Consider the following 25,183-nt stretch of genomic DNA (forward strand, 5'->3'; position numbering starts at 1 on the left):
AGCTCGTGTTTGACTCATATTCGGCTCGATTTTAGCTCGTTCGGCTCGTGTCTGTAAGATAAATGAGCCGAGCTTGAGCTCAATATTAAGCTCGACAAAAAAACGAGCCGAGCTTGAACAATGATATATTCAACAAAAGATAAATTATATCATAATTGTAGTTGGACTGAAGGTGATATACTTTAGTTATCAATTTCAAACAAGTAATCAATTGGACAATAAAATATTGCTAATGTTACATTTTTCCATAAATTTCAAAGTATTGATTACATTGCAATTAATCAAGAATACAATGAATGCCTTTAAAATTAGTATTTTCAGCTTTTACCGTATTTAATAAGGGTATATTCGGAATGCACGAAAATGAAAATTGGTAGTGTTGAGTCAGCAAAATATAAATAGAAAGAAATCCAACGTGGCAGCTGAGTCATAGGACCGCGACAAAAAAAAAAATCAACTGGACTATATCTAATAAGGGGTGTGAATTTTGGACTTAGATCTAATAGAGAAACAACTTGTGCGTTAGTTCGACGATATTAAATAAACACAGAAAAATGTGAAATAATATGGTATCTTGGTTGGATATTTCTGACTATTGATATTGAAAACAAAATAAACAGAGACTTGAATAAGAAAGCAATATTGCTAATTGGTCTTCCACATTGATATAAACAGAAGATTTGTAAAATTCACATTTATCCCATTTAAACTAGTTACAAAAAAGATCAAACATACACTTTACTGCCCTATAAATCTTGTGTACACAGTCGTAACAGTCAGCAAAGCTACTTGAACATAATTCTTTGAACATGCCTCACAACTACACAAGAGCCAAAGATATAGTGTTGCTGTGATCGTCATGCGGCCTTTTCTAGCCAACTACTGTCTCTCGGTTTAGCTATGAAAAAAGTGATACAAAACTCATATCAGATTAAGTTTATACAAGTGACTACTCAAAATGCACCAGCATCACATTTAAGTGCTTCAACCATCGCACAGTACGAGGGATCTGGTCCTTTAACTTGTCGTCTGGCATAGGAGAGATCATATGTCTTCATAAAATCTCAGAAATCTGCAATAAAATGAATCATCTCATATCAAAATGAGTGTATGAGTGAGTGAAGATGTGCGAGATACAGAAAGTAAAGGACAACTAAACGAAATGTGAACATGGAATGAACTTACATTTATGGGCATCTCAGCTATGAGTAGGTTGCTGCTTTCTTCAATACTTTTGAGAGTTACTACCTCACCCCCCACAACCATATTGATTACAATCCCATCTGCACACATTTTAGATGAAGTTACTGCAAGACTGCAAAACCCCATTTTATGCAACTAACAAAGAAGTACAGCATAGTAGGGAAGAACCTGCAGCCAAACAAGCTGCCATACGCCTCATATATATTTCCTACAAAATAATTTGGGGAGGAGAAAGTAAATACAAGAGAAAGTAGAAGGTAAACAGTGTGTAATGCAAGTTTAAGGTGGCAAAGCAAACATGTGCAGATAAGAATTAATGGCTTGTTGCTAAGAGCTTAAATTACCAGAATGCCTAGTAAACAGAGGGACAACAAAAGAAGTACAAATAATTCTTTCTGAGGGAAACTAAGAATGAGAGCCATGCTTCCCGTATTATGGAAGTTTCAGTGGCATCCTCTAGATGCAGATGATGAACATATGGTAGACTGTTGAGGTTCAACAGAGGAAGCAATTGGTGGCGCCCCCCCCCCCCCCCCACCACAACATATGAAGCAAAATATCTAAGAACTACCCAAGAAACTGCAAAAACAGTGCCCACGGAATCTGATGTACAACAAGAGAAGCAACTGAGCACAAAGTTGACAAAACTTTTGAGGACTGAGTAAGCGTATGGTCTTAGCCTTAAAGCCTATTCAATCCAAGAACCACAAGCCTCTTGTAAACATTCAAGTTTATATTAAACTTTGAAGCAAGACATCAGGTCCTTGGGATTTTTGCAGATGATTAATTTAGAATATAACTGAAAAAAATAGAACATCCCCTACACTGAAATTGGAATATTCGATGTATACCGTAAAGTAATAGTCTATAAGAGTAATAATCAGCAAAAATGAATGCAGGCAATTGCAGCACATTATCAGTTCTAAGGGAAGAAATAGAACCGGACCTTCTTTGCAGGTAACTCATAGTTTATAAGAACACGAGCAGAAATAGGTGACTCCCCAGAAGCAAGAAGCGGAATGCATGCATCTGTAGCAACTATCATATGAGATTTTTGTTCCTCTTTCACAGGCTCACTGTCATCAGCTGATTGAGCACCAACTTCTGGGTTCCACCTGATGGTTGCTTGCTTGAAGGACTCTAATATCGCAGCTCGGTCTGCTTCAGCTAGGTCAGTGTACTGTGATACAAGATATGATTTGCAGACTGTATTAATCAAAGACATTAACAGTAGTGGGAAATTTCAAGATAAATGTCTCTAAACATCAGTGACACTGTTGCAAAAGTTCATGAGATAACCGTAACAACTAATGTAAATGAACCGCATATCACGCCTTCAAAGTCCCAAAAGTCCATCTATTGTATTGTTCAGAACTATCAGTTCCTATTAGCAAATTAACTCATCACAAATTACTCTAGCATAAGAATACCGCAATGTCATCTTCCATACCGCATAGACAACAACAATTTCAAGGTTAGAACGGCAACAGCTATAGCACAAACTATGATCTGTTTCTTCCTCCTCTACATCTGACTTAAACATCATTGAGCCGGCTACAATGCCAACACCAAAGCTTCCTACACCAGCTTATCTCTTCTCTGTTTTTCACTGTTGATTCCAATATTTTACTTAACATAGATACACAATGAAATAGATTTTTTTTATTTCTTTTTATGTAAATAGAGGATTAGACGATATTAGCTCATCTGTAACGCAAATGGGAATACTTAAAATACAAAATCAAATAGATATGTAAATATGTAAGACAAAGTATAATAGGCATTCTAGTGTCAAATTACCAGAGGGGCCATAGAGATATAGGGGACGGTTGCGACGGCGGAGCTGACGGCGTCGAGTTCGTCACGTGAGCTGCAGCAGACCATCATTGGAAGACAGGGGCGCCTTCCCGCCACGCCCAACAGGTCCATAAATGTCTCCTGCTCAATTCAATTCACAGATTCAGTTCATTCTAATCTCAACGTCTCCGTCTGTAAAGTGTGTGTATATATATATATATATATATATATATATATATATATATATAATAGGGATCGAAGAAACATACCAACTTGAACTGGAGTCTGTCGACGGCGAGATAGAAGTGGCGCTGTTGACTGCAACCAGAACATTATTTTTTTTTGTTTACAAATTAAAAAAAAAAAGATTTGAGAAATAGAAGCATGAGATGAATGAAACCTGAAATGGGAAGGTGATAGAGATGGAGGAGAGGGAGCTTCAATGGCATCAATCGCCATGGTTCTAAGTTTCAACCAAACTCGACACTTTCTTTTGTTTCTTTCCTTGTTTTACAGACCTGAACCGAACTCACCTTCGGCTTCGAATGTCGAAATGCCACATCTTATCAGAGGCCCAGGCCCAGAGGTGGATTTGGACTTGCCCATTATACATATATAAAAGTAAAATGTCTTTGGTACTGTTGAATGAATAGTAATACAGTGATTTACCGGATTTGCCCCCGAAAGAGATAGACATCAATCCTCCAAAAACAGACACATCAATTTGACCCAAAAAAAAAAAAAAAATTTAAAGAAAAGAGTCCTCGCTATATTTCTTTGTCTAGAGTCTGGACATACCCAAGACCAAGCAGAAAGAGATGTTTACAACTTTACACCGACCTCCGTTGTTACACCCAAATACCCAAATCGTTGATCACAATCGTGCCACTACCCCGATTCTTCCATGTCTTCCACTGCTGTATAAGTGACATTGAAAGAGTTTGGTTCGTTGCTTTTGATCGGTGAATTTGGATTTGCTTTTTCTCTTTCTGCTCATTATCCCCTTTAATTTCAGTTCAGAGGGTTGAATCGTTTGTTGGTTGTGTATTCTATGTTTTTTTCAATGTGTGATTTTGTGATAATGCAGTTTTCGTTGGGTCTTTTATCATGGCCATGTTCTTCTTTCTGAAATCATATATATCAATATATGTGTTTGATCTATTCACTTTTTGTTCATATATCCAAAGTTATTGCGTTTGATTTTAACGGTATTATTATCTTTCTGAAAGCGATTGATCTGAAATCTGTTTTCTGTTGTTTGCAAACTCTATCAAAGTTCAAACACTGAGATGCAAAGGAGGAGACCACGAATCAATTTGTGTTTGTTTTGGAAAAGGTACATCGCATATTCTTGAATTATAACATTGATTAGAACGAGTTGTTTATCTTGATAATGATTGATTTCTCAAGTTTGAAATTTGTCAAAACAGAAACCTCTATTGTTTATCTGTTTTGTTAATTAAACATTATCTAATTCAATTATTCATATCTGAAATCTGATTTCATTTTGTAGTGTTTCCTGTAGCCTTTGAATAACTCCAAAAAGCAAACTTTTTAAAACCAGATTCAATTATTGACAATAGATGTATTTGTAGCATTTAATCAAGAGTTTTATGTCTCCAGTCTTTGATTTCATTCAAAATCTAAAATTTTCATCATAAAGTGCAGTAAAATTCACAGATCATACTGTTTCAGTAGGCTTTTGAATGTGAGAAGTTAATGAATGACATGTAGTAATATATAGCTTCATTAGGGATTAGAGGAGATAGATTTATGTATGTCTTTGTTGAAATTGTGATACAAGTTTTGTATATATCTAGAAGGAATTTCTCAACTCTGGAAGCTTGAAAATTTGCTGTATTGCTTCTTCCTGTGAGAAATTGGGTAAAGACCTTCTCCTCCTTGCTCTCACATCTAGCTTTGTAATGAAGGCTAAGTACTGAGACCCTTTCTATTGCATTTCACAAGAATATTGGCTACAGCTATCCATTAGTCTGCATCCAATTCAAAGTCTCCGTCGTTTTGTGGGTGAGGCCAAATTCTCTTTATCACCCAATTCAATTGTGAATTGACAAACTTTTTAAAGAGGCAAACTTCTTTATCTTCATAGAACATTTTGGTTGTCTTGGTTTTCTTCCTTTGTGTTCACAAGCCCAGTATGAAAGAACTTTGCTTGCACTTTGTTGATTAAAGCTTTTTTGTCTTCTGCATAGCTTAATTAAACTATCAGAACATTCATTCTTCTCTTTTTTTATTGTTTTTTTATTTTTATTTTTTTGCTTTGTGATTTTGGAATTGCATTGTTGACATTTCACATTTAGTCAAAGATACTCTCCTTTAGCTCTGTTTTTTTTTTTTTTTTTGGCTACTGCAAATGCTTAGATAGCAGCGCATTTAATTGGATTTTCTCTTTTAATCTGCAATGACACCTCTAATTCATTCTCACAGAATACTTTTGATTTCTTTGTGAACGTAAAAGACATACACTATACCCCAATTATATTACAAAATACGAAAGGTTGTAGTTGACCGACCTCTTTTGTGCAGGTTTAAAACAGAACAGCAGCTAAAGTGCCAAAGCTCCAGAGTTTAAACTCAAGGGTGAGGCATTTTGTTTTATATTTCTTTCTTGCACCTTTTGCTTTGTTTGTGTTAGTGCTTTAGAAAGAGAAACTGGAGATTGGGACAAGCTTTAGCTATAGGGTTTTGGGGTTACCAGTGAGTGAATTGGTGCTTTGGAAAGGGAGCGTGGAATCCAGGAAAAACTGTTTGGTTATGGTGGTTAATAGAGAGTAGGGATAGCTATTGCCTTTTGTGGTGGAATTGTGTACTGGTTTTGTAGGATCAGAAGGTAGTTCAAGTGCAAGCAAAGGTAGTTATGTACTTAAACTCTTATAAGGGGTAATTACTTATTCACAGATTTTTAACTTCAAGGAGAAATAACCTATAATGGTTATACGATGAAGGAGTTTGTTCCTTGGAATTAGTTTTCATTTGATTTGGAAATAGGTAGTTACTTTGAGATTAAAAATTAAACGGGAATGCATCGTTTTGATAGTGAAATTGTAACTCAGTAAGCAAATGCATGACTATAAATAATACACACAAGCTAAAAGAGTATCCACTTAAGCTTGCAAATGAGACTAAAAGAAATTTAGATAGTGAGCATTAGTAACACTGGAATTATCAGTTGCGTGTGAAAGGATAGATGAGTGTAAGCAAAAAGGAACTCTGAAATGGCAAAGTATGGTATTTGTATTTGTCAAAATATTGTAATTGTATAAATTAATGTGGTAAGAGTAATGTGGCAGACAATAGATTGAAACTGCACACTTATTGTTTACTTCATTACTGCAGATACTCCATTTACATGGCAAATTTACCAACTGCATAGATGCATATACGTACACTTTTTAATAATAGGTTTTAAGAGAAGATGAAGGCAGAATTAGTAATAAGTAAATATTGGCACTTTGTCGGGAAAAAAAAAACAATTAAATATTGGCAGTTTTCTTTTTGTAGCAAGCATATATCTTGAGCGTAATTTGAATTCCATAGTTATCTAAAGATTGAACTTTGTTTGTTTATTATTTCAGGGAAATGTTCTAGACGGTTAGAGAGGTACAGTTAAGAGTTTGGAAGACAGGTTGTGCTATTTAGACTTTTGTTGTGCTATCTACAACAACTCAGCTGAAATTTCAAAGGAGCTATCATCTGTTGCAAATGATGAATCTGACTTTGTAGACACATTTGAGTAGCTTATGTAAAATAGTTGGTCACCACTACAAGCCTAAACCATTCGAAATCTGGCTAAGTTACCAGATTTTTGAACGTGTAAAATAATATATAAGATATAATGTAGTAATGTAATATAAACAAATGTTACTAAATTCAGTAGCATTGAATCGAACGACATTGATCATGTTCCCGCAGCATCGCGCGGGCGCATTATCTAGTTCCATTTTAGAATTGGCTCTCCCTTTAAAAACGAGCTGTTGCGTAACGATGTGTGTAAATTTAAGGGTCCTTGACCCAAAGCACCAAAATAAGAAAAAATTATCCCACTTACCCCAGCAACAGTTTTTTGTTCCCACTTACACAATATGACCATTTTGCCCTCAACACAATTACGGAATTACAGTTGCTGCCACTCTGTCTCCTCTGTCTCCAGACGACTCTCTCTCTCTCTCTCTCTCTCTTTCTCCAGACGCTGGTTCTCTCTCATACAACTCTCTCTCTCTCTCCCCCCGTCGCTCCACTCTTAGTCAACGACGTTCTCACCGGCGACGAAGTTACCGATAGCGACGGCGATCGGAGCCTCCAAATCCAGATCGAGACTCCTTGCCGGCGACCGAAGCCTCCAAATCCAGATCAAGACTCTCTCATCCTTCTCAACCCGACGCCTCCGATTCCAATCGACAAGGCCTAGCCTTGATTCCGGACCCGAAGACAATTTTGGTGACTGGCAACAGAGGAAGATGATCCACATCGCCGGAAGACGATTTTGGTGACCGGATGCCGATGCTCCAGAGCTCTGTCCCCGATTCGTCGTCAGGGTCAACGTCATCATTTGAGATTGGAGAGCCCGGACGTCTCCGACGCTCAACTCAGCTCTCCGGCGCTCGACTCAAGCGGGTGGCAGTGGAGAATGATAATCCGGGTGCCCAAATCAGTTTTTTTTTTTTTTTTCTGTTGGTAAAATGGGGCACAGGGCCCAGAATGAGATAAAAATGAAAAAAAGAAAACACCTCTATTGGGGTAATAGAGGTCTGTTAAAGGTCTATTGCCTCCTAATAGACGTCTATTGGGGGGCAATAGACGTTTTGAATTGATGTAATCTCCTTGTTTTTTTGTTGTAATCAAAGTTTTATTTGTCTAAATTTAGGGAGATTAGTTCTCATTCTGGCGACTGAAAGTCTTATTGGGGGGTAATAGACGTCTATTGGGGAGCAATACACGGCTGATAGTCGTCTATTGGGGGGCAATACATGGCTGATAGTCGTCTATTGGGGGGCAATAGACGTCTATTTGGGGGCAATAGACTATTGGGGCAATATACGTCTATTGGGGAGCAATAGAGGTCTATTGCCCCTCTATTGGGGGGCAATAGATGTCTATTGGGGGCAATAAACCTTTCCGGTGAGGTTTTTAGAAAAGTCTGGTGGGCGTTGGCCGGTGACCGGAATCCGGCGACCGGTGGCCGGAATCCGGCGAAAGTTGGCCGGAATCCGGCGACCGGTGGCCGGAATCCGGCGGCCGGTGACCGGGCTCCGGCAAAGTCCCCTATGGTTTCTCTCTCTCTCTCTCTCTAAGTAACAAAGGTGAGGGTAAAATGGTATTAAAAAAAAAATAAAAACAAAAAAAAAAATCTTAATGGGGTATTAGGGAAGACCTCCTTAGAGTGTTTTGGGTAAGAGGGAATTAAAAAAACTTAATGGGGTAAGTGGGAAAAAAATATCTAGAAATGGGGTAAATGGACAAAAACCCTAAATTTAATGGCTTAGGATCCTCTCCTAAGCTCTTTATTTATCTGAGCTTCCTAAGCTTTGAAGCAGATAAAGACACGTGGATCTCTCAAATCTAATGGTCTACAATTTCTCAATTTTATTTCCCTTCCTTTTTCCTTCACAGCCACTTTCTTTCTTCTCTTTCTCTCTTCTGTTCTTCTTTTCCTTTCTCTTCTCTCTCTTATGTTCTTCTTTTCCCCTTGGTCTTCACTCTCACAACCCAAAATTGCATAGAAAAAATCTTATATGTGTCATTGAGTTATCTGGATTTTGGTTTAATCTGGAAATGGGAGGGTGAGTCTCTCCTTCATGTGTTGTGTTAGTTTGTGAAAAAAAAAAATCCATGATAAGGAAGAACAACTATCTTCGATTCTAACGAAGAAAGGAAGAGAGTTAGGGCTAGAAGGAAGAAAACCAAGAAATCAAATATTAAGACATCAAATTAAGACAAAAATCTTGTAGCAGATTGAACAAAACCCATATATGAACAACAACACCATTTAGAGAAAAGAAAAAAGATTTAAAAAAAAACATGAAGACAGATAGATTTCAATCTAAATGAGAGCTAAAACAAAATGATCCACCAGTCAAAAATCATTGTTTTATGTTCAAAGATTTCACGGAATAAATTTTCTTATGCTTCAATTCCATCATCCTCTGTTTTTAGAGATGGGTAGGCTATGAATTATTTACAACCCCTTCTGACTATTAGACAAAAATTATGAACATCAATTAAGAAGAGCAAAGAAAAATAATGGCAAGAGTGAGATAACTAAGGAAGGGAACAAATAAAAATAAGCTCTGCTATGAGTCTATGACCATGATTTGAGAGAAAGATGATGAAGTGTTGAAAAGTCTTGAGTTTGAACTTGAAGAAGATGAAGGAGTAGAATTTGGTCGGGGGAAGGATTGACAAGATAAAATAATAAAGCAGTAGGAAAAACTCATATTACCCGTTAGATTCATTCTGTACACGTGTCACTTTTTCATAAAAAAAGGTTAGGAAGCTTAGGCAAATAAGAAGCTTAGGAGAGGATCCTCTCCCAAATTTAATGCGTATCGAAAGGCTAGCTGTTTGTTCTCATAACGGCTCATCTTTGATAATAGAGGCTGAATTTCTTTATTTTGTTTGCCCTCTGGTACATGAATGATGTGAAAGTCTTTAAATTGCACATGCATCACGCGTGTGAGATTGCTAATTAAACTTTAAGATGATCAAATTTGAATGATGTTTTCTAATCTTGAATTCGCCTCAGCTAAAATTATTATTTCTAATTAAACTCATTTCAGGTCGTTTGTGGAGCCAATTCAAGTTTTGATTAGAAAACGAAAAACCATTCAAACAGTACCTCAGGGGTTAGGATTCAACAGTACAAGACGAATTGGGTAGGCACCGATGAGTGTTTATTAAGCTTTCGAGATAAGATAGTAATGTACAAACATAAAAGAGAGGTGAGTACCGTAGTTACATCACAGTCATCACTCAGAAAGTCAAAGACAAAGTACTCTCAGTACTTGGTACACTCACGACTTATGTCTGAACCCGTTAAATTCTAAGCGGTTTCCGTACTCTGTAATTTCTAACTGTGACCCTCGTGGCACGGGGATCCAAACCAAACCAAACCGCCTCAGGCGAGGCTAGTAATACAATTTACAAAAACCCTTAGGTCAGAAATATAATAACCCGGAAAATAGAGGGGAGGAAAGTGGAAAAGAAAAAGACCCATTCATTCTTTGGTTTCCTCTCGTCTCTCGTGTGCTTAGCTCATTTTTCGTTTCATTCCCTCTTTTTTCTCTTCTCTGTTTTTTTTTTTCCGGTGAGACGGTAGGGCTTCTTCTTCTATCTTACGCCTTCCTAACCGCGGCGCACGTTTACCCCCGCCGTTCTCTATCTCACGCTCCCGGAGGTAAGCTTCCTTATCCTACTCCCCCTTCTTTCTCCCCATTATCATTCTTCTCTTATTACACTATCCTACAGCGACCTAACCCTAACAAAATGGGTAATCGCAGTTTGGAAGCTGTTATTGTTTAGAAACTAGGATTAGTGTGTTTAGTTTAATTAATCGAAATTCGGGATCGTTTGTTTGTTTTTGTTGTGATAATTGATTTTTTTTTTTTTTTTGGTTTTGATCGATCAGGGGTTAATTTCTAGGGTTTGGTTAATCTGAGATCCGTGAAAGGGGGAACAGTCTGTGATTGAATAAAATCTGGGCGGGCGGGCGGGAGCAGAAAGGCTAGGGTTAGGGTTTTTGATGCGTTGGCGGAATTCGGTGCCGGCTAATTGGATTGGGTCGGAGGAGTGAGATATGGCTAATCCCGGAGTCGGGGCAAAGTTTGTATCTGTCAATCTCAACAAATCGTATGGGCAGCCTTCTCATCATCACCATCCGCCGCACCCTGGCTCCTACGGCCCCAATCGGTCCAGACCCGGCGGGAGTCATGCCACTGGAGGAATGGTGGTCCTTTCGAGGCCTCGCAGTGCGCACAAGGCTGGGCCGAAGCTTTCTGTACCACCCCCCTTGAATCTGCCCTCGCTGCGCAAAGAGCACGAGAGATTTGATTCGGCCGGTTCGGGAGGTGGGCCGGCTGGCGCAGGGGTGTCGGGGAGTGGGTCGAGGCCTAATTCGGCGGGAATGGGGTGGACGAAGCCCACTGCTGCTGTTGCATTGCAGGAGAAAGAAGGGTTTGGTGATCATGGAGCTGATGGGAATGGAATTGACCAGACTAGTGTGCATGGTAATGATGGGGCCGGTAGGGGGAACAGTGTTTATATGCCTCCTTCAGCTCGGCCTGGTTCAGTGGGACCGATTGCTACTGCTTCTGCTCCAGCTTATCACTCATTGGAGAAAGCCATGCTGTTGAGGGGCGAGGATTTCCCTTCTCTGCAGGCTGCTTTGCCTTCTGGATCAGGGCCCGCACAGAAGCAGAAGGATGGTTTGAATCAGAAACAGAGACAAGTCCGCGATGAATTGCTGAATGAGCAGAGAGGCAGTACGAGCCCGCAATTGCAGACATCAAGTCGTGGTACAAGCAATGTACTGAACGGGAATGGGGGTGAAAGTCGGGGTTTGGGTGGTAATAGAGCATCAGAGCAAGCACAGAAGCAGGAGGACTACTTTCCCGGTCCATTACCACTAGTTCGGTTGAATCCGAGATCAGATTGGGCAGATGATGAGCGTGATACGAGTCATGGTTTCACAGACCGAGGCAGAGACCATGGGTTTTCAAACACAGAAGCTTATTGGGATAGGGATTTTGATATGCCAAGAATAAGTGTTCTACCGCACAAGCCAGTTCATAACCTTTCTGAGAGACGAGGTCTGCGTGACAATGAAACTGGAAAGGTTTCTTCCAGTGAAGTCCCTAAGGTGGACCAATATGGTAGAGATGTAAGAACACCTAGTAGAGAAGAAAGGGAAGGAAGCTCATGGAGAAATGCTACTCTTCCAAAGGATGGAATTACTGATCAAGTTGGAAATGACAGAAATGGTTTTGGTGCAAGGCCATTGAGTCTAATCAGAGAAACAGCTAGGGAAAACAAGCATAATCTGATGCCTTTTCAAGAAAGTCCTCAAGATAATTTCGGTAGAAAGGATGCAGGGTATAGACATGGAGGGAGACAACCTTGGAACAATGCTATGGATTCACATGCAAGCCGAGGGGCTGAGTGGAATAAACGAGACCGTTATGGCAGTGAACAGCAGAACAGATACAGAGGTGATGCCATACAGAATAGCTCAGTGTCCAAACCCTCATACTCTTTGGGTAGCAAAGGACTACCTGTGAATGATCCATTACTCAATTTTGGAAGGGAGAAGCGTCCATTCTCAAAGAGTGAAAAACCTTATGTGGAAGACTTTGGAGGTACAGATTTTGACACCCGGGATCCCTTCTCTGGGGGTCTTTTTGGTGTGGTTAAGAAGAAAAAAGACGTGACTAGACAAACTGATTTCCATGATCCTGTTAGGGAATCTTTTGAGGCTGAACTTGAGAGGGTTCAGAAAATGCAAGAACAGGAGCGCCAGCGGATCCTTGAAGAACAAGAAAAAGCTTTGGAGTTAGCTCGAAGAGAAGAGGAGGAGAGAGTAAGGCTGGCTAAGGAACATATAGAGAGGCAGAGAAGGATGGAAGAAGAAGCTAGGGAAGCAGCATGGAGAGCAGAACAAGAACAACTTGAAGCCATGCGAAGAGCTGAAGAGCAGAGAGTAGCCAGGGAAGAGGAGAAACGGAGGTTGTTTATGGAGGAAGAAAGGAGGAAGCATGCTGCTAAGCAGAAGCTTATAGAATTGGAGGAGAGGATTGCCAAAAGGAAGGCTGAAACAGCAAAGGCTGGTGGTAATTCTTTGGCTGTTGCAGATGAAAATATGTCTAGGATGGTGAAAGACAAAGATGTCTCAAGGGACATTGGGGACTGGGAGGATGGTGAAAGAATGGTGGAGAGGATAACAGCCTCCGCATCTTCTGATTCAAGTTTAAACAGGTCCTTCGAGATGGGTTGTAGGACTCATTTACCTAGAGATAGTTCTGCTTTTGTGGATGGTGGAAAACCTGTTAATTCATGGAGAAGAGATGTGTATGAGAATGGGAACAACTCAACCTTACTTCTACAAGATCAGGACAATGGTCATCATAGTCTGAGAAGAGATAGAGATTCATCTGTTGGTGGGAGAGCTCAGTCAAGGAAAGAGCTCTATGGAGGTGGTGGATTGATGCCTTCTAGGACATACCATAAAGGAGGGATTGCAGACTCTCACATGGATGACATTTCTCATTTAAGGGGGCAGAGGTGGAACCTTTCGGGGGATGTGGATCATTATAGCAGAAACATGGAGATTGAGTCTGATTTCCATGATAACTTTGCTGAAAAGTTCAGTGATGTTGGATGGGGGCAGGGCCGAGTCCATGGCAATCCTTATTCTTCTTATCCTGAACCAGTATATCCAAATTCTGATGCAGATGGGCCTTATTCCTTTGGTAGGTCACGGTATTCTGTGAGGCAGCCTCGTGTCCTTCCACCGCCGTCACTGGCTTCTATGCACAAACCCTCCTACAGAGGTGAACCTGATCGTCCTGGCCCCTCAGCTTTTCCAGAAAATGAGATGCAATACAATCATGCAGCTAGAAGTGAATCTACCGTGCAGACAGGTTATGATGGAAATCGACCAGAGAATCTTGTACAACCTGAAATCATTGAAGTCAAACAAGAAAATGCTGGGAATGAGGAGCAAAAACTGGACACCACTCCAAGGTGTGACTCACAGTCATCTCTTTCTGTGTCTAGCCCCCCTAGTTCTCCAACTCCTCTTTCTCATGATGACTTGGATGAATCCAGAGATTCTTCAGTTTTATCTGCCCCAGGAAACAGTAAAAATGTTACCCTGCCTGGTCAGGAGAACGAATCCCTTGTACTACCTACTGTTCCTGGAAAGGATTCAAGTTCTGTCTCGACTGGTGATGATGAAGAATGGGCTGTTGAGAACAATGAACAACTTCAGGAGCAAGAGGAGTATGATGAGGATGAAGATGGATATGAGGAAGAAGATGAAGTGCATGAAGATATGCATTTAGAGGGGAAAGAGTCCCCCGATATGGACAACTTTGTTCTATGCTTCAATGAAGGAGTTGAAGTTGGAATGCCAAATGATGAATTTGATAGAACTTCAAGGAATGAAGAAAGTACATTTGTTGTACCTCAGGTTTGCTCTGGCACTGTTGAAGAACACGGGTCCTTTGATGGAATTCATACTGATGAAAAGACCCTTCAACATATGGATGATTCCTCTCAACTAGGTGCAGGTAGTTCTTCCAGAATGTTCCAGGAAACTGAGAAGGCAATGCAGAATTTAGTTATTCAGCCAAATAATGTCCCTCATAAGTCTCCTGCTCCTGAAAGCATGGATCATGTGGATGCTTCTAGTAGTTCTGGGCCATCTTCCCAGCATCACGTTGCTTCTTCAGTTAATCTTACCTCTCATTTGTTGTCTAGTCAGACTATCATGCCTACAGTATCTGCTGTTCAAAATCAGACGGAGGGACCTGTCAAGCTTCAGTTTGGGCTGTTTTCAGGTCCATCTCTGATACCATCTCCAGTCCCAGCTATACAAATTGGTTCTATACAGATGCCTCTTCCTCTGCACCCTCAGGTTGGCCCTTCTCTTGCTCACATGCACCCGTCACAGCCTCCTCTCTTCCAGTTTGGACAGCTAAGGTATACATCTCCTATATCCCAGGGAGTACTGCCATTGGCTCCTCAATCGATGTCTTTTATTCAGCCCAATGTTCCATCTGGTTTTTCTGTAAATCAGAGTCCAGGAGGTCCTCAGCCTATTCAATCTGGTCAAGGCACTACTCAAAATATGAAAGATGATGTTGTATCACTTCCGACTGATAATCGTCAGGGCCTTGCTTCAAGGCACTTGGATCCATCTCAAGGGTATGTATCTGAAGGGGTAAATCCAAAGGCAGCAGGAGAAAATGCAGAAACCTCTGTTATGGGGCAGCGGGGAGCAGCAAAATCCTATATTGGCGATAGCAGTTCAACGTCTGGGTCACTTTTCCAAGCGGAAGATCAGGGACACAATAATTTGGTTGGGAAAAACTTCAGTGCTTTTTCTGGTAACGGGGAATCTGAAAAGCGGTCTCAAATTGGAGCATCGTCAGCTCAGACAGTTGTCAAAGGAAGAGATATAGGTGGGCCAAAGGCTTATGGTCCGGTACCTGGTGGTGGCAGAGGGAAAAAATTTGTGTTTACAGTTAAAAATCCTGGCTCAAGATCATTTCCAGTTCCTGAGCTTACCCACGTAGAATCTAATGGATATAAGAGGAGACCTCCTCGACGTAATATGCAGCGTACTGAATTTCGTGTTCGAGCAAGTGCTGACAAAAGGCAGTCTACAGGTTCAGTATCATCCAACCATCTTGGACTGGAAGAGAAATATGCTCCTGTAAGGGGTTTGGGACCTTCTGTGAGAAGTGGGCCTAGAAAGGTTGTCATGTCGAATAAACAATCAAAACAGATTTCAGAGTCAGAAGGTATGACCCCTGGTTCAAGTAGTTCACAAGAAATAGAGTATGGAAGCAGGACTGATAAGGGTGTGGGAAAAGATGCCTTGGCAAAGAGCCAGAATCTCCCACATTCTGGAGAGGGAAACCTTAAAAGACATTTTCATTCTGAAGAAGATGTTTATGCTCCTCTGCAAAGTGGAGTTGTGCGGGTGTTTGAGCAAACTGGCATAGAGGCTCCTAGTGATGAAGACGATTTCATTGAAGTGAGATCAAAGAGGCAAATGCTGAACGATCGACGTGAACAGAGAGAAAAGGAAATCAAGGCAAAATCTCGGGTCTCAAAGGTTGTAATGTAATGCCTGTTGTGTTTCAGTTTTGCTCTCTGCCTTGAATTAATGTGAAATAGTATTGCTCAACTGCATTTATTGATTTTTCCAGGTATCGCGGAAACCACGTTCAACTTTAAATTCTGCCAACTTGGGTAAGAATTCTCCAGTGGCAAATGGAGAAGCAGGAAACAACATTCGCTCTGATTTTGTTGGTAATGAGGGACGTGGATTGGCAAATGCTGAAGTATCAGCTGGATTTAACACAACTGGCACTCAACCGCTGGCTCCAATTGGTACTCCAGCTGTGAAAAGTGATGGCCAGGCTGATATCAGATCCCAAACTATGAGGTATGTTGTCTGTTGTAGAAATTTATATCCCCGGTAAATTGTACCGAGATTTGTAATCACTATTTTATTTCCTCTCAACAGGTCCCTCCACACAAGCTCCCTTCCTGTAGTATCAGGTGGTGTAAAGAACCTTGGACGAGGCATGATTCTTGACAACAAGAATAAGGTCCCCGATAATGTTCCGTCATCTTTGGGATCATGGGGTAATTCACGGTCTAATCAACAGGTGTGCAGAGCAGTTATATTCTACTATTTTGTTGTGTTCATCAGTTTTAATTCTGAATAGGTGTACTCTTACAAAGTGTGATACAATGTGTTGCTTTTCTGTTTGCTGTTTCTCTGTATTGCTTTCATGATTTGCTTCAATGCCTCTAGTACCCCAAAAAACTAGTCATTTCACACACACAATCTCACTTGCATGTTTCTGTACTTATCTTCACTCATCTTTTTTTTAAATATTTTACCAGCCACCCAAACGCCATGGCATAGGTACCACCACCAGGCATGCTGTCTTGCCATGGCTATTTTGTTTCATGTATGTTGATGATGCGAGAGGGGAGGAGGGAGAGGTGCTTCATTATTAGTTCGTTGAATGTTTTTTCAAAAGTTAGTGAATACAGGTTACATGGTGATTTCAGAAATTAAGGGGTGTGGAAATGAATTTTTTTTTTTGGCTGTAAATAGAAACTCCCTGTCCATTTATTCTTTAGTATTTTGAGTTTGACTGGTGTAATACACTTCGCTATTAGTATGCATGTCTTTTTGGATTGTTCAAAACTTCTATTTGGGATTTAGTTGGAGTAGTTTTACTTGTCTGGGCTCGCCCTAACTTATAAGTTTCCTCTGTATGTTCCTGTGTCCTCACATACTGTATCGGTGCTTTAGTTGTGTTTTGATTATCTCATTTTGTTTAGCATAGTGGGAGGGGTACATCTGAGTCTTTAATATCTGATTAATGGGTGAAGAACATGTTCTTCTAAAAGTATAATCTAGTGATATTGGCATAAATGCCAAGAAAAGGTTTATCCAACCTGCAAATTCCTTCATGTTGTTTTCTTTCATGAAGTAAAATGCTTGCCACTAATTAACAAACACCAGAAGTACAAATTTGACAACATGATTGTATCTTCAATACATGTATTTAGACATAGAAGAGAGAGAAAGGAATTCCTAATTAGAACTTGCCAACATAGTACTGCTAATTATTAACTCTCTCTTCTTTTTCATTCTTTGTTGGTGATGTATCATTAAATCAAGCAAGTTTCATATATTCTCAACTGACTGACTACATCTGACAGGTTATGTCCTTGACACAGACCCAACTTGATGATGCTATGAAGCCTGGGCACTTTGATTCTCGTGCTGCTGTTGAATCTCTCACTACCTCAGTTTCCAGCATGTCATCGTCATCCATCTTGACAAAGGATAAATCGTTTTCTTCTGCTGCAAATCCAATCAATTCCCTGCTTGCTGGCGAGAAAATTCAATTTGGTGAGCAATTAAAAAATCTTGAGGGGGTTACTAAATGCTGCATTTTCTCATTTCTCATTGGGTTTCTCCCTTTGTATTCAGGCGCGGTCACATCTCCAACAATCCTACCATCTAGCAGCCGTGCTGTTCCACATGGAATTGGCCCACCAGGACCATCTCGGTCAGAGATTCAACTCTCCAGAAATCTTTCTGCAGCTGAGAATGATTGTAACCTTCTCTTTGAGAAAGAAAAACACCCTCCTGAATCTTGTGGTCAGTTGGAAGACTCTGAAGCTGAAGCTGAAGCAGCTGCTTCAGCTGTTGCTGTTGCAGCGATCAGTAGTGACGAAATTGTTGGGAATTTGGGTGTTTGCTCTGTCTCTGGTGCGGATACGAAGAGTTTTGTTGGTGCTGGTATTGATGGGATAACTGCAGGTGAGTAATTTTTCTGCCTAGTGATGAGTCTTGTTCTTCTCATCGTAATTTTTTCAGTATGAGAGTTTCTTTAATCTTTGGTAGGTGGAGCTACTGACCAGCAATTAGCCAGTCAATCAAGGGCCACACAGTCTCTCAGTGCTTCCCTTCCTGCAGATCTCTCTGTTGACACCACTTCGAATTCCTTACGGCCACCCTTACCGAGTCAGAATAATTTCCTTATAGCCAATTATGTTGTGGCCCCCCGTCCCAAGGGTGTTGAAGGTGCTGATGTTGATGTTGATGTGATATCAACAGGTGTTAATTTGTCCGGTTTTAGTAATGAGCTTTATTTTCTCGTTCTTATGATTATTATTAAATTAAAGTGGTCTTTAATCTTTGGTAGGTGGATCTGGTGATCAGCAATTAGCCAGTCAATCTAGGTCCGAAGAGTCTCTCAGTGTTTCCCTTCCAGCGGATCTATCCGTAGAGACCCCACCAATTTCACTATGGCCACCTGTGCCAAGTCCTCAGAATCCTTCAGCCCAAATGCTTCCACATTTTCCTGGTGGCCCACCTTCCCATTTTCCTTTTTATGAGATGAATCCAATGATGGGGGCTCCTGTGTTTGCTTTTGGACCTCCTGATGAATCTGCATCCACTAACCTATCACAATCCCAAAAGAACAGTGCACCTCCTTCAGCTCCAATTGGGACCTGGCAGCAATGCCATTCTGGGGTAGATTCATTCTATGGTCCTCCTGCCGGTTTTACTGGTCCTTTTATCAGTCCTGCTGGAGGCATACCAGGTGTTCAAGGGCCACCCCACATGGTTGTTTATAACCACTTCGCACCTGTTGGACAATTTGGGCAAGTTGGCTTGAGTTTCATGGGTACTACCTATATCCCATCAGGAAAGCAGCCTGATTGGAAGCACAACCCTGTATCTTCGGCCATGGGTGTGAGCGAAGTGGAGATGAACAACATGAATATGGTTTCTACACAGCGCAATCCTACTAACATGCCTGCTCCCATCCAGCATTTGGCACCTGGGTCACCACTCCTTCCTATGCCACCTATGGCCATGTTTGATGTTCCTCCTTTCCAGGTAAAATTCAAACTGTTGACCTGAAACCATCCCCTCCCTCCCATGTCATGTATGACCCCTGGGTCGTCGCCCCTGTTCGTGTACATGTCATGCATATAATGTTGGTGCAGTGTAATTTCTGTGGTACTATCCATATTTCTCCTCTGGTGAAACTAACCATTGATAAAACTTGTTTTGCACAGTCATCTGCTGACATGTCAGTTCAAGCTCGTTGGCCACATGTTCCTGCTGCACCTCCTCAGTCTGTTCCTCTGTCGATGCAATTGCAACAACAGAGTGATGGTATGCACACTTCCAAATTTAGCCATGCCCATGGTCCTGTTGACCAATCATTAACTGGGAACAGGTTCCCCGAGTCTCGAGCTTCAGCACCTTTTGATAATAGTCGGAATTTTCCTGTGGTGACAGATGCTACTGTCGCCCGATTTCCAGATGAACTGGGATTAGTAGACCCTTCCAGCTCCGGCAGCACTGGGGCCTCAACACAGGGTGTTGTCACTAAGAGCTCAGCTTTAAGCACCAGTGGGGATGCTAGCAAGACGGATGTTGATCAGAATCTCAGTAGTAGCAGTGTTAGTGGACATAACAACGCAAGTTCTAATGTCAAATCTCAGCCTTCTCAGCACAAGAATAACGTCTCTAATCAGCAGTATGGCCATTCCTCTTATTATCAGAGAGGTGGATCTCAGAAAAATAGTTCAGGGGGCGAGTGGTCCCACAGAAGAATGGGGTTCCATGGAAGGAATCAATCTATGGGTGCAGAAAAGAGCTTTCCATCTAAGATGAAGCAAGTTTATGTGGCTAAACAGACCCCAAGTGGCAATTCAACGGTATCATGAAGACGAGATGCTTGGATTTCATCTGCAAAGCACTCGGGTTGAAGCATATTTGTTCAGGAATAAAGAAGTTTTGGTTGCTTTTCGCAGCATCTATTGCATCGGTAGGTGCGTGTCTAGTATTGAGATTGAGATTTTGTTCAGATATATTTATAGATATTAGCTGTGCTAGGTTTTCCCAATGAAGGTTTTGCATAAATGGCAAGGTGATAGCATTTTTCGGCAAAAAAGGAAGGGGGGATGGATAGTGGTTATTTATTTCAGTTGTGGTCCATTGGGTTTCTTTGTTTGAATTGAACTGAACTCTTTGTTGGCTGCAAACTGAGTTGGTCATTTTGTTGGGGTTGATGTACTACAAATCTACAATGTTGTATCCAGATGAACATTTCTTTTCCCCATTTTAGTAATATATGGCCCTTGATGCTTCTTCAGATGCTCTTATCTCTCTCTCTCTCTCTCTCTGTCTCTCTCTAGTCTTGACTACTGAAGAAACTAACAACAGTCTTCCCTTATCAAATTACCTTCTTAAAAAGAGCACAGTTCATTTTTAAAGCCATGCATCCGAGAAACTTTTTTGTCTTTTATTTTTATTTTTGATAAGAAAAAGACTAGAGAAGAAGGAAATTAAATACAAACGCTCTTAGGGGGTTTGGGATGAATAACCTGATCCAAAACAGTCGGAAGTTAAAAGCATTTAGGGCATTAAGAAAAGCTGATCTTCCCAAACTCTTTTAATTACTAAGTGCATCTCGAGTCCTAGACCCAAAAACAAATTGGAACTGGGTCAAGGAAAATTGGATTTCCAACCCTTTTAAAATTAGTCTCAAAATTCGTCCCAGATACCAAACTGGATCTCCATCCTCGCTGTAAGACAAAAAGAACGGCTGTCCCGTCATGGGACGTGCTACAATTAATTTTGACATGTGAAGGCACGTGGTCAATTACCGAGTAGGGATGTAAAAAAGTATTGAAATGAGTTCTTAATCAAGAAATTTCATCGACGATGAATCCACTGAGAGTGGATTTGGGGAAGGTGGAATCGGGTTCTAGTCAATAAATAGGCAGAGAGAGTCGGCCCAACTTATTTGAAAAATTTCTCAAGGCAAAATCTCTTTGAGGTGGATCTAAGTAAGGCGGAGTCAGTCAGTTCAACTGAATCTGTAGCAACCGAGAAGCCCTCCTCTACGTTATCTTAACAGTGGTGTTATGGATCCATTAACGCGTGACTTGCGGAAGTTACAACTACGTGCAGGTACCTAAGATATCCGCTCAGCCTCACCTAAGATATTCACTCTTACTCCAGTCAACAAAGTAGGTGAAGAGATCTTCTATCAAATTTTTTCGCACTAACATACCGTTGGACCAATTGCAATTGTCATTAAATGAACGGCAGAGATTCATTTGATTCCAAATAATGGTCAAGATTAAAGGACTAAAAAAAAAAAAAGAGAGTTAATATCTAATTAGTTATTTTGAATCTGATGGCTAGAAATATCAAATATGTGAAGATTATATTCAGCGGCAAACAATTTCTTAAACGAGAAAAAACTTGAGAAATTTAAAAAAAAAATTTAGAAAATAAAAGAATTCAACTAACGACTATAAATATAGAAATAAATTATTTATGATATATAAGTTTATATTGTAGTTAAATAATTTTTAAAATAATTAAAATAAATATAAGACCTAGAGATAAGACAATGGTTAGAGACTGATGATCTCCATACATATTGTTGAGACTTCGAGTCTCAAATTAAGATATAGGACCTCATTTTAGTTCTAGCCTACGTTCTAGGGGTTGGAAATACCCTAATAGCAGCCACAATATTAACGATACAAAATTGATTAGCTAATGAACGAGGTCATCAACATTAGTATTGCGGCGATTTTTCTGGTGAAGTGTTCAAAAAAGTTTTGCTTTTGAATGGTTTTTCTTTTATCTGAATGTTTATGTGTTGTTGAAGTTGTGATATGTGTGTGTGGGGGACCAATTGGGTTTCACAGAGACAATTGTGTGTTGAGCTTATTTATTCTCATAGAAGACAATTGCTAACTGTTTAAAATTTGAGCACGTGTTCTTGCCGAAAAAAAAAACTTGAGCACATGTCATATTGAACCGACCTCCGACCTCCGACCATGCAGCTGCTTCTTCTCTCTTTACACTCCAGCGTGTCCCAAAACAATTTCTGGGTTCTTTACCCAACAATGCTCCAAGTCGGAATTGCACTGGAAACTCCAACAGCACTGTAGGTACTGTGATGAGATAGATAGACACATTGTGTAGGACTATAGGTAGAGAACAATAACCCGCTCCTAAGTCCTCAGGCTCTTCGGGTTAAGTTGTTCTTAATTTGTACTATAATCTCCATGTGAGACTCTTCAAGGCAATGCCTTAATAGTCCCATGAGAAGACTAATTAAGTCCAGGTACTTTTCTCAAACGTCTCTTTTCCATCCTAGACCTTAATTACTCTATCAGCATCAGTCCATCTCCCAGCTGCTGCATATATATTATGAAGCATTACATGTGGTCTTCAATTTTCAGGGTCCATTAATTCAGAGAGCAAGGCATCAATTTTCTCTTTTAAGTTCAAATATTCCCATGAATTCTACAAGCACCCAGCAGAGACTCAAGTAGGCTTATTGCAGGTTTACAGGGCAGTCCCCAGCAATATATGTCTCAAGTAGGCTTAAAAGGTTCTGTTTTGATACTTTGGAAAATTGGATCTTCTATGTTTTATCAATTAATAGAGTGGTACGTATGTAGGTTGATAATGTTGCCAAAACCAGCTGGGGATCGGAAGAACATGCATGTTGCTTAAATTTTGTTTACAGTAGATCGACTACGTACACTCTCATATCGATCTCTTACTTATATCCAGATTTGAGATTTCCCAACTTAATAATATGATGGTACTTGGATCTTGATGCTTGCTTTAGTCAATGTCTCATAAAAAGATGCAGATCATTATGCTTTTTCATAAAGATAGTTTTGGAGCTTTGGTGAGGCATATGTTCGTTTGATTTACACCTCTGAGGTTTCCACAATCTGTGCAAAAGGAAGTTATGAAAGACTTGTTGACAGCTTGATTCAGTGATGCAAAAATGCTGAGGAGAAACTTTATCAGAGAAGTGTTTGGTTGAATTGGAGAATGAGAAGCGTATCATTCATTGGAAAAATAAAATAAGTGATCTGATATTAAAGTGCAGCAATCAAAACCCAATTAATCAATAAAAAAATCACGATGGACCAAAGAAAAGAATAAAGGATGAGTAGGGGATTAAGAATTAAAAAATAAAAAATTTATTCAAAAAAAAAAAAAAAAAGATAAATTCCACTTCATTAATTTAAGGCCAAACACTGACATGACTGCCGCTACATCATTTGAGATCTAAATTTTGTATAAAAATTTAGAATCTCAAGCATTTTTCAAATGGGTGTGTGTGTTTGGTGGGGTGGTAAGACTTTGGTCTCTCATATGAGAGGTCAAGAGTTCGAGTCCCATCAAGGGTGGGAGTGGGGTGGGGTTAAAAAAAAAAAAAAAAAAAAGCATTTTTCAAATATTAATACAGATTTTAATATATACATTTCTAGAAAAACAATAAAGATATTATTATTATTTTTCATCCCCTCCAAAAATAACTTTCATGTTCCGCCACTGCCCATATGCTTAAAGTTAAATCTTCATCGTCATCTTTAAGCATTTCCCAGATGAAGCGATGGATGTCTTCGTCCTTAACATCACTACTCTGTCCCTCTTCGTGCTTCGCTGACTTCACAGAACTCGCGTCGACTTGATTGACCTCACCAGTCTCCATGCTTTGCGTAGTCAATGCTGCACTAGTAGTACCAGCTTCACTGCTTAGTGGGAAGTTGAGCTTGGCTCTCTCTCCTCGGAACTCGATCGCCGCCGTGTCATAAGCCCTGGCTGCCTCCTCCTCCGTCTGGAACGTCCCGAGCCAAACCCGAACCGTGCGACGCGGGTCACGAATCTCCGCCGCCCATTTTCCCCCCGATCTCTGCCGCACTCCCCTGGACTTGCTCGTCTTCATCTTTTTCCCTTTCCCTTTGTCTTGCTCGCTTGGCGGGAACAAACCACAGCCGAGGCAATCGTCCATCTTCATATTACATGCCTGACACGTGTCACAATCCGAAAATGGTATCACGACTTGATCGGTGCCGGTGCCACCCGTCGGAGGAAGTGATGATGAGGCATAATGGAGCTGCGGCGGCGGTGGCTGGGTGGTGCCACCGCGGACTACCCGTAACAGGGCGGAGACAATGATAGCGTGCTCCTGCTCCTTGGATAAACCGCCGGAATGCGAGGGCATTTGAGACCCACTGCTTTTCATTATTGAGTCGAGTACTGTAGCTAGCTGGGAAGTACAATTTCCAGATTTTCTCATCCAAAAGAAGTAGAGAAGAGAACCAGATATTCGAGGAAACAAAAATGCTTGGTATCTATGTAACCAAAAGGAAATGATTTGGCCGTGTGGGTCACGTTTGGAAAGCAAATACTAGGAAGACTGGGATGGCGGTGGACGGCATATTCCACGTGGGAAATGGAAATGGCTTTCATATTGAGATGGCCTAAATTTTGTTTTATGCTGCCACGTAAATGAATACGTCACGTAAAGGAAGCAAACGTTCGGAAATTAAGAGGATAAAGGTTTTTTTTTTTTTTGAGAAGAATAAGAGGATAAAGATTGAATTATTATTAAATCTCTTTTTCTCTTTCCTGATAATTAAGTTAATTATGGTTATCAGCATGGTTATGAGTTATCACACATAGCAGCTTCTTATTGAGTGGTGGTATCACCACCTAAGGAATAGTGGTGAGCAAATTTGAATCCGAGCATATTATAGTCGAAATTTCGCTTGTGAAAGAGATAAAAAAAATTAAATTAAATAAAAAAAATAAAAAAAAGACAATACACATGTGATGAAGTACCATAATCGATATCAATATCTATATACTTAGGAACAGTACTTCATAGATGATACTAAATAGAAACAATCCAACTAGCTAGATCGAACCACATCGTGATATCTCTCATTATTAGTACATTAGGTATATTTCATTTAAATAACAATGAGAGACCGCCTCTTTCCAGCTGCACTCCTCCTGGTGCTCACGCTAACGCTGCTCCTTTGTGGCAGCAATGGG

General features: G+C 40.4%; 3 protein-coding genes and 1 long non-coding RNA gene across 7 annotated transcripts; 2 read left to right on the top strand and 2 right to left on the bottom strand.

Annotated features, from left to right (window-relative positions):
* Positions 1-642: 642 nt before the first annotated feature.
* Positions 643-3,561, bottom strand: LOC133727368 (uncharacterized). The gene is made up of 7 exons (XM_062154963.1): positions 3,401-3,561; positions 3,270-3,318; positions 3,004-3,141; positions 2,150-2,383; positions 1,372-1,411; positions 1,186-1,283; positions 643-1,072 (listed from the first exon to the last, which is right to left on the bottom strand). Exons 1-7 carry the CDS (start codon positions 3,457-3,459, stop codon positions 1,055-1,057), a joined length of 636 nt encoding a protein of 211 aa, XP_062010947.1. The 5' UTR covers positions 3,460-3,561; the 3' UTR covers positions 643-1,054.
* Positions 3,562-3,770: 209 nt separating this feature from the next.
* On the top strand, positions 3,771-6,905 carry LOC133734626 (uncharacterized). Its single transcript, XR_009858636.1, has 4 exons — positions 3,771-4,336; positions 4,821-4,884; positions 5,548-5,601; positions 6,597-6,905. It is a non-coding gene; the product is annotated as an uncharacterized LOC133734626 (long non-coding RNA).
* Positions 6,906-10,224: 3,319 nt separating this feature from the next.
* On the top strand, positions 10,225-20,449 carry LOC133720542 (uncharacterized). 4 transcript variants are annotated; one of them, XM_062146925.1, is made up of 10 exons: positions 10,226-10,414; positions 10,646-15,856; positions 15,951-16,189; positions 16,271-16,415; positions 17,488-17,680; positions 17,762-18,094; positions 18,179-18,391; positions 18,480-19,180; positions 19,363-19,462; positions 19,589-20,449. In XM_062146925.1, the coding sequence occupies exons 2-10, from the start codon at positions 10,814-10,816 to the stop codon at positions 20,017-20,019; spliced, it is 7,398 nt and encodes a 2,465-aa protein (XP_062002909.1). In that variant the 5' UTR covers positions 10,226-10,414; positions 10,646-10,813; the 3' UTR covers positions 20,020-20,449. The 4 variants fall into 4 exon arrangements, with proteins under 4 accessions (XP_062002893.1, XP_062002909.1, XP_062002901.1 ...); XM_062146909.1 differs by having other exon boundaries at positions 10,225-10,414; positions 17,506-17,680; positions 19,363-20,449; XM_062146917.1 differs by having other exon boundaries at positions 18,179-18,358; positions 19,363-20,449.
* A 2,885-nt stretch (positions 20,450-23,334) lies between these two features.
* On the bottom strand, positions 23,335-24,483 carry LOC133727371 (ethylene-responsive transcription factor ERF109-like). The gene has a single exon (XM_062154965.1). The coding sequence runs from the start codon at positions 24,420-24,422 to the stop codon at positions 23,640-23,642; it is 783 nt and encodes a 260-aa protein (XP_062010949.1). The 5' UTR covers positions 24,423-24,483; the 3' UTR covers positions 23,335-23,639.
* Positions 24,484-25,183: the final 700 nt, after the last annotated feature.

Source organism: Rosa rugosa, chromosome 1 (genome assembly GCF_958449725.1).
Source record: "Rosa rugosa chromosome 1, drRosRugo1.1, whole genome shotgun sequence".
NCBI classification, from domain to species: Eukaryota; Viridiplantae; Streptophyta; class Magnoliopsida; order Rosales; family Rosaceae; genus Rosa; species Rosa rugosa.

Bases quoted from the DNA above. Each gene is read 5' to 3' on its own strand.
- LOC133720542 (XM_062146898.1), top strand. From the start codon at position 10,814: ATGGCTAATCCCGGAGTCGGGGCAAAGTTTGTATCTGTCAATCTCAAC. The intron at 17,681-17,761 runs GTGAGCAATTAA...CTTTGTATTCAG, and splicing joins TGGCGAGAAAATTCAATTTG to GCGCGGTCACATCTCCAACA. The intron at 19,181-19,362 runs GTAAAATTCAAA...TGTTTTGCACAG, and splicing joins TTGATGTTCCTCCTTTCCAG to TCATCTGCTGACATGTCAGT.
- LOC133727368 (XM_062154963.1), bottom strand. From the start codon at position 3,459: ATGGCGATTGATGCCATTGAAGCTCCCTCTCCTCCATCTCTATCACCT. The intron at 3,142-3,269 runs GTATGTTTCTTC...TGAATTGAGCAG, and splicing joins ACAGACTCCAGTTCAAGTTG to GAGACATTTATGGACCTGTT. The intron at 2,384-3,003 runs GTAATTTGACAC...CTTGTATCACAG, and splicing joins ATATCTCTATGGCCCCTCTG to TACACTGACCTAGCTGAAGC.
- LOC133727371 (XM_062154965.1), bottom strand. From the start codon at position 24,422: ATGAGAAAATCTGGAAATTGTACTTCCCAGCTAGCTACAGTACTCGAC.